General features: G+C 41.3%; 1 protein-coding gene across 1 annotated transcript; it reads right to left on the bottom strand.

The window, feature by feature from the left end:
* Nucleotides 1–323: 323 nt before the first annotated feature.
* LOC104236086 (chaperonin-like RBCX protein 1, chloroplastic) lies at nt 324–2,216 on the bottom strand. The gene is made up of 6 exons (XM_009789950.2): nt 1,868–2,216; nt 1,647–1,738; nt 1,190–1,307; nt 893–909; nt 738–800; nt 324–616 (listed from the first exon to the last, which is right to left on the bottom strand). The coding sequence occupies exons 1-6, from the start codon at nt 2,013–2,015 to the stop codon at nt 533–535; spliced, it is 522 nt and encodes a 173-aa protein (XP_009788252.1). The 5' UTR covers nt 2,016–2,216; the 3' UTR covers nt 324–532.
* Nucleotides 2,217–8,426: the final 6,210 nt, after the last annotated feature.

The following is an 8,426-nucleotide window of genomic DNA, read 5'->3' on the forward strand; positions in this document are numbered from 1 at the left end:
TTCCCCAATCTTGATCCAGGAACTTCCACGAAAACTTGTCCCTGTAAAGACAAATCTTCTCCAAATTCTGTTGCCAAGATCTAGCAGTTTGATGTATTTTCTTTTTCACATACACAGATGTACACGCAAAAAATATTACACATATATCTGCTCATACTTGGCTGAATTTTGCAGCCAAATGATCTTGATGAAAAAGAGCACATTAGAAGGCTATAGGACATAATGTGAAATATACAGGCACATGAAGTTAAGTGAAAACACATGTACTTGACTCATTGGTCATTTTGACAATTGGCGCATTATATTGTAAACCATCACACCTCTATATATATTGACGATTAGAGTAGTCAGGAGTATAAATTATAAACAAGTTTATATTTTTCAGTTTGATACAACACATCAAGAATCTATAAGGATATTGTGGTTGTGGTTCACTTCATCTTGGGGTACTATAAATCTTAAAAATCTGTCTTTTAAATACAAATTATAATATGATACCATACACCCTGATCAAGAATGCTCAGGAGTTTGTCTAGCAAATTTGCTTTCCGTCTACCGTGCAGCTTGTATCTACGATATAATCCATCATAAGCTTTTTATTAGAATCATCCACCATCTGCAAAATCCACAGATGCAGCATATACAACTAAGACACAGAATAGAAGTGGCTACAGGTTAAAGTAGAGTGATCATTAAAAAAATCATATGCACGTCAGTGAATATAAGATATCTTTTACCTTCGATGCTAAGCGCTGCAAGTTATCCCATTCAAAATCTTCCTTACAATATGCTGATCGAACCTTTACGAAGATATATCTAAATCAGTTTGCTGTCATTAATTGCTATCATGAACAAACTAGGGAGAACAAAAGAGGCCAGAGAGTAAGCCAACCTCTAAGATGCGCAAAGCTGGAAGAAGGAGACACCAAGTTCCCATACATTTAAGAAAAAAGGTTAGGACTTCGACACGTTGTATAAAACTTGGCAAGAAAAATTACGCAGTTGATAAAGTTTTAATTGCAGAAACAGACTTGGATGTGTTAGAAATTACAACACCCTTTTGGGATGTGATTGAATATCTTAAGAAATGACCACTTTCTGTTCCTATCAAGTTATAAATTATAAGTAATATTAGACAGGAAAACAAGAATCGTAGTAAGCAAATAAAATTTGGAAATTGTTGATGTACCTAGATTTTTATGTCTTGGGGATTCCCTCATCAAATCCGCGCAAAACTTATCCCCATCATTCAATGGATGGCTATCCAGAAACTCCCTCAGCTCCTCGTACGCCTCAGGATTGTAGCTCTGCCATGTGAAATTTTTGTTAATGACTAGTTTTAAGGGGATTTAACTTATAGGCAGTGTAAAGAATTTTTACTATTAGTGCATTTTAATCTGTTTTAGTAGGAAATCTGTCTTATTTTTCAGGTTACTAATCCAACTTTTTATGGATAATGTCATCTTTTGTGTGATCAGTTAGTGTAAAAATTTATTTGTATGTCTGTGCATCGAAATTAAAATCTAGAAAACAACCTATACTTCACCTTTGTTCTATATCCTTGTATCTATATGTAGGCATACAGAGACATGCTTATGAGATGCATTGCTCTACAACTATTTGCTAAGTAGGAGGACGCACTGAACCTGAAGCTGTGCAGCAACAATTTTAACAGCAATATAGTTGAAAAAGTCGTGTAGATGTTTGGCTGCTGTGGATTCTGGTGACGTGCCAAATCCTGCATAAGTCAACATAAATCTTAGTATATCAAGGTGTAAACAGGCGAACACGAACACTACAGTTATTAAACAAATGCTTGAATCTGAAAATTGCAACACAAGAAAAGATAACTATACTGATTACACACCAGGAACATACATCTTGTGACACTGGAAACGGGTAGGTTGGGAAGTTCTCTGCATCCATGGCTTGAATGGGTAAGCTCTATTTTCTGTTTGAAATCTTGGGGGAAATAAAGAGAGCTGTGAAAATATGGTTGCTGTCGAGTACTCCATTGACACCAGTTGTGCTAGATTGTTTGTTTGGTAAGTACAGAGTACTAAAGCGTTGAATGAGCTGATTTTCAATTGGCAGTGGTCCTAATGAAGAAAATCCTAGAAAAAAGAAAATAAGGGAAGAAAAGAAAGAAAATATCTCTGGTCCATTGCATAAATATCTCTAGCCATATTGCGAAGAGGAACTGTGGATCCCACTCTATCCAAAGCATAAGCCATATTGCCATGTTAATAAACTAGAGCCAAGTGAAAAGAGGTCTTATGACTTTTAAGTCAAAGTAGAGTCAACGTTATCGACTAGGGATTTGTCTCTCTATATCATATAAGTTCTTGGGATGTTGGTCGAAGGGAGCAAATAATACACTGGTGCGGAACTACATCTTAAATACTTACTCGCATTGTATTTATGTCAATCCATTAAGTACATGACATATGTCTTCACAAATATAATTATCATTATGTTACGATTCCAAATATCCGATCGTGAGGGCGCCTATTACATTACTAGGCAAGCTAATCCAAACTATTAACTACAACAAATTCCTTTTATAAAACCGTTTTCTAACAGAGGTTTAAATACTAAATTTTTTCATAATAAGCGTTTAAAACACAATCACATATGCGGAAGTCAAATAAACATGAAAACTACACAGCCTCAAATATCTGGTGTCACGAGTCTAGATCCTCTACTACATAACTGACTGTCTGATACGACATAAGTCTAGAAAATGCGGAAAAGAACAAGATAAGAAGGAGAAAACAGGGTTGCGGACGCCATTCAGCTACCTTGAAATCTTCAGCAACCTCTGGATCATCTGAGGACCCTCACTCTGCCACTCGGGCACCTGGATCTGCACACAAGGTGTAGGGAGTAACATGAGTACGCCAACTCAGTAAGTAACTAAAGTAAATAAGGTCTGAAAGCAGTGACGAGCAGTTAAAAATCATATAACTAAATAAGCAACAGGATAACAGGTTAACTTCACAGTTTAAAAACCAGTTCAGACGTAAAATCATCTATTTAAGTTTAAAAACACTTGAAATCATATACTTAGCAAGTTTTCAACGGAGGCTATTTTTAAAAGAAGAGTGAAATCAGTGAAAATATCAAAACTGGGCCCCTCGGGCAAGGTATCACTCAGAATATGGCCTCTCGAGCAGCCTCTCAGTCACTCGTGACTCACTCTCGTCACTCAGTACTTACTCTCAATACTCAGGCTCATTAATGTCTCATAATAATAGAAATCATAGTAATCGCTGCGGCGTGCAGCCCGATCCATAATTTATAGTCGACTACGCTCACTGGGGGTGTACAGACTCCGAAGGGGCTCCTACAACCCAAGCGTCATATCGCTGCGGCGCGCAACCCGATCCAATATATATATCGTTGCGGCGTGCAGCCCGATCCAGTAAAGATATCACCGCGGTGTGCAACCCGATCCATATAGGTATCGCTGCGGCGTGCAGCCCGGTCCATAATATATACATATAATACCCTCACTATTAGGTTCTCAACCTCTCTCAGTCATTAACCTCACAGCCTCTCGGGCACAACAGTAGAAATTAGGGAACTCAGCCCAAACATGCCTCACAATTAGAAGTGGAATGATAAAACCAGTTTTAAATATTTAAACAGGTAAAACATGACTGAGTATATGTTTTCAACAAGTAAAGTGAGGAAAAACAGTAAAAATGCCCCTAAGGGTCTCAACAGGTCGGCACAAAGCCCCAAATATGACATACAACCCATAATACAGTATAAATAACTAAAGTACAGAATAATATAAGATTCCAAATCAAATATGCGGCTTAATAGTCGCTACGGGATGGACCAAGTCACAATCCCTACCGGTGCACGCCCGGACGCTATCACCTAGCATGTGTGTCACCGCATTTATCAAAACAAGTCAAATACCGGGTTTGTACCCTCAGTTCCAGATTTATAATGGTTACTTACCTTAAATCGGTAAAAATACTACTCTGCGACGCCTTTGACCCTCCACTCGCGTTGAATCTATCCAAAATCAGAATCACAGCATCAAAATATGCTAAGAGAACGAAGCCCAAGCGAAAACAATCAAATAATATCAAAATCCCGAAATTGGCCAAATCCGACCCCGGGCCCACGTCTCGAAACTCGATAAAAATTACATCAACGAAATCTTTATCCTCCCACGAGTCCATACATACCAAGAACACTGAAATCGGAGTCCAAATGACCCCTCAAATTCTCATTTAAAGTCTCTTAATCTCAAGCCCTAATTCCTCAATTTTAGGCTTAGATTCTATGATTTATTAGGTAGATTTCACAATAGAATCGAGTTTTAAGTCCAAAATTTTTACCTCCAAGTGATTCCCCTTGAATCCCTCTTCAACCTCCTTCAAATAGCTCCACAAACGACCAACAATGGAAGAAATAAACCCCAAATTCGCGGACAAGACGACCTTTTAAACCTTTTGCCCAGACCTAAAAATCCTTCTTCGCGAACGCGGTAAAAGCTTCGCGTTCGCGAAGCACAAAAATAACCTTGACCAAATTCCTCTTTCGCGATCGCGACCACCACATCGCGAACGCGATGCTTTACTCCAGCAGGCCTTCGCGATCGCGTTCCACCTATCGCGAACGCGAAGAATTAAATCCACTGAAACTCAGTCGCTTATTTTCTTCTATGCGAACGCGATGCTGCCCCGCGAACGCGATGCATCAACACTTAGCCATCCTTGCGAATGCGAAAACTTAAATTCCACCTTCCTCAACTGACTCTTTGCGAACGCGAGGGTCCACTCGCGAACGCGAGGGTCTACTCGCGAACGCGAAGAGTAAAATACCTGCAATAGCTGAACAGAAATCTGCAACTTTTCTTTAACTCAAAATGGTCCGTTCAACCCTCCGAAACTCACCCGAGGCCCCCGGGACCTCAACCAAAGGCACCAACATATCCCAAAATCTTATTCAAACTTGTACCAATCTTCAAAACACCTCAAACAACATCAAATCAACCAAAACACATCGGATTCAAGCCTAATTTTTCAAAAACTTCTATATTCCTCTTTTGATAAAAAATCCGACCAAACCACGTCTGAATGACCTGAAATTTTGCACGCACGTCCCAAATGACACAACACAACTACTACAACTCTCATAATTCCATTCCAACTCCTTTATCAAAATCTCACCTATCAACCGAAAATCGCCAAAAATCCGATTTTGCCAATTCAAGCCTAAATCTACTCCGAACCTCCAAAACTCATTCTGATCATGCTCCTAAATCCAAAATCACCTACCGAAGCTAACCGAACCATCAGAACTCACATCCGAGCCCTCTAACACACAAGTCAACATCCGGTTGACTTCTCCAACTTAAACTCACTCTAAAGAGACTAAGTGTCTCAAACCTTACCAAATCCCTTCCGAACTCGATCCGACCAACCCGATACCACATAACATGGATATACAGAGCATAAAGAAGCGGAAATGGGGGAAACAGAGCGATAACTCATGAGATGACTGGCCGGGTCGTCACATCCTCCCCAACTTAAACAAACGTTCGTCCTCGAACGAGTCAAGAAACATACCTGAAGTCTCAAACAGGTAAGGATATCTGCTCTGCATCTCCTGCTTGGTCTCCCAAGTAGCCTCATTTACGGGCCAACCTCTCCACTGCACTCTCACCGAAGCTATATCCTTTGACCTCAACTTTCGAACTTGACGACCCAAAATAGCTACTGGCTCCACATCATAAGTCAAATCATCATCCAATTGAACCATGTTGAAATCCTAAAATACTGGATGCACACTCGACAAGCTGGGTGACAAAACAAGCTCATAAGCCACCTCCCCAATCCTCTGATGCACCTCAAAAGGCCCAATGAACCGCAGACTCAATTTCCCATTTTCTCCAAATCTAATAACACCCTTCATGGGTGAAACCTTCAAAAGAACCTTCTCGCCAACCATGTAAGACACGTCTTGAACCTTCCTGTCAGCATCACTCTTTTGCCTCGACTGTGCGGTACGAAGCCTCTCCTGAATTACCTTCACCTTTTCTAAAGCATCCTGCACCAGGTGTGTCCCCAATAGCCTAGCCTCACCGAGCTTGAACCAACCAACTGGAGATCTACACTGCTTCCCATACAAAGCCTCATACGGAGCCATCTGAAAACTCGACTGGTAGCTGTTGTTATAAGCAAACTCTGCAAGTGGTAGAAACTGATCCCATGACCCTCCGAAATCAATGACACAAGCACGCAAAATGTCCTCCAATATCTGAATAGTGTGCTCGGACTGCTCGTCCGTCTGAGGGTGAAAAGCTGTGCTCAGCTTAACCTGAGTACCCAACTCTCGCTGCACAAACCTTCAAAACTACAAAGTAAACCAAGTGCCCCTATCTGAGATGATGGAAACTGGGACACCATGCAAACGAACAATCTCCCGGATATAGATCTCTGCCAACCGCTTAGAAGAATAGGTAGTACATACATGAATGAAGTGCGTGGACTTGGTCAGCCGATCCACAATCACCCAAATAGCATCGAACTTCCTCAAAGTCCAACAACAAAGTCCATAGTGATCCTCTCCCACTTCCACTCGAGAATATCCATCTGCTGAAGCAAGCCACCCGGTCTCTGGTTCTCATATTTCACCTGCTAAAAATTGAGACACCGAACTATAAATCCCACAATGTCTTTCTTCATTCTTCTCCACCAATAATGCTGTCTCAGATCCTGATACATCTTCGCGATACCTGGATGAATGGAATACCACGAGCTATGTGCCTCCTCTAGAATCAACTCCCAAAGTCCATCCATATAGGGCACACAAATCCGACCCTGCATCCTCAACACACCATCATCACCTATAGTCACATACCTGACATCATCATGATGAACTCTGTCCTTAAGGACAAGTAAATGCAGATCATCATATTGGCGCTCTTTGATGCGATCATATAAGGAATACCGAGAAACCACACAAGCTAATACCCGTCTGGGCTCCGAAATATCTAATCTCACGAACCGATTGGACAAGGCATGAACATCAACTGCAAGAGGTCTCTCCCTAACTGGAATATATGCCAAACTCCCCATACTTACCGCCTTTCGGCTCAAAGCATCGGCTACCACATTGGCCTTCCCTGGATGGTACAATATAGTAATATCATAATCCTTAAGCAACTCTAACCATCTCCGCTGCCTCAAATTGAGATCATTCTATTTCAACAAGTGCTGGAGGCTACAATGATCAGTAAACACCTCACAAGACATACCATACAAGTAATGCCTCCAAATCTTCAATGCGTGAACTATGGCAGCCAACTCCAAATCATGAACGGGGTAGTTCTTCTCATGGGGCTTCAATTGATGAGAAACATAAGCAATAACTCTACCCTCCTGCATCAAAACACCACCAATACTCACTCTCGAAGCATCACAATACATGGTATATGAACCTGAAACTAATGGCAAAACTAACACTGGAGCTGTGGTCAAAGCTGTCTTGAGCTTTTGAAAGATCTCCTCACACTCGTTCGACCATAAAAATGAAGCACCTTTCTAATTTAACTTGGTCAAGGGCGATGTGATAGATGAGAACCCCTGAACAAACCGGCGATAATAGCCTGCCAAACCAAGAAATCTGCAAATCTTGGTGGCTGAGGACGATCTGGGCCAACTCTGAATCGCCTATATTTTCTTCGGATCAACCTGAATACCACCACGTGCCCCAAGAAAGCTACTGAACTGAGCCAAAACTCACACTTGGAGAATTTTGCATAAAGCTTCTCCTCCCTCAATCTCTATAACACAACTCTCAAATGCTCCGCGCGCTCCTTCTCACTACGCGAATACACCAGAATATCATCAATGAAGACTATGACAAATAAATCGAGATAAGGCCGGAACACGCTGTTCATCAAATACATGAACGCTGTTGGTGCATTGGTCAACCCAAATGACATCATCAAGAACTCATAATGACCATATCGGGTCCTGAAAGCTGTCTTAAGAATATCTGAGTCCCTGATCTTCAACTGGTGATAACCCGAACGGAGATCAATCTTGGAGAACACCCTCGCTCCTTGAAGCTGGTCGAATGAATCATTAATTCGAGGCAAAGGATACTTGTTCTTAATTGTTGATTTGTTCAATTGCCTATAATCAATGCACATCCTCATAGTGCCATCCTTCTTCTTTACAAATAGAATCGACACACCCCAATGTGACACACTAGGCTGAATGAACCCCTTATCGAGGAGTTCCTGAAGCTGCTCCTTTAACTCCTTCAGCTCCGCTGGTGCCATACGATACGACGGAATAGAAATGGGCTGAGTGCCCGGCACCAGGTCAATACCAAAATCAATGTCCCTATCCGGTGGCATGCCCGGTAGATCTGTAGGAAACACATCAGAAAAA

This window comes from Nicotiana sylvestris, chromosome 2 (genome assembly GCF_000393655.2).
Source record: "Nicotiana sylvestris chromosome 2, ASM39365v2, whole genome shotgun sequence".
In the NCBI taxonomy this organism is placed as follows: domain Eukaryota; kingdom Viridiplantae; phylum Streptophyta; class Magnoliopsida; order Solanales; family Solanaceae; genus Nicotiana; species Nicotiana sylvestris.

Coding starts and splice junctions, on each gene's coding strand:
- LOC104236086 (XM_009789950.2), bottom strand. CDS start 2,015: ATGGAGTACTCGACAGCAACCATATTTTCACAGCTCTCTTTATTTCCC. Junction 1,739..1,867: donor TCACAAGATGTATGTTCCTG/GTGTGTAATCAG, acceptor TGACTTATGCAG/GATTTGGCACGTCACCAGAA. Junction 1,308..1,646: donor TTGTTGCTGCACAGCTTCAG/GTTCAGTGCGTC, acceptor TTCACATGGCAG/AGCTACAATCCTGAGGCGTA.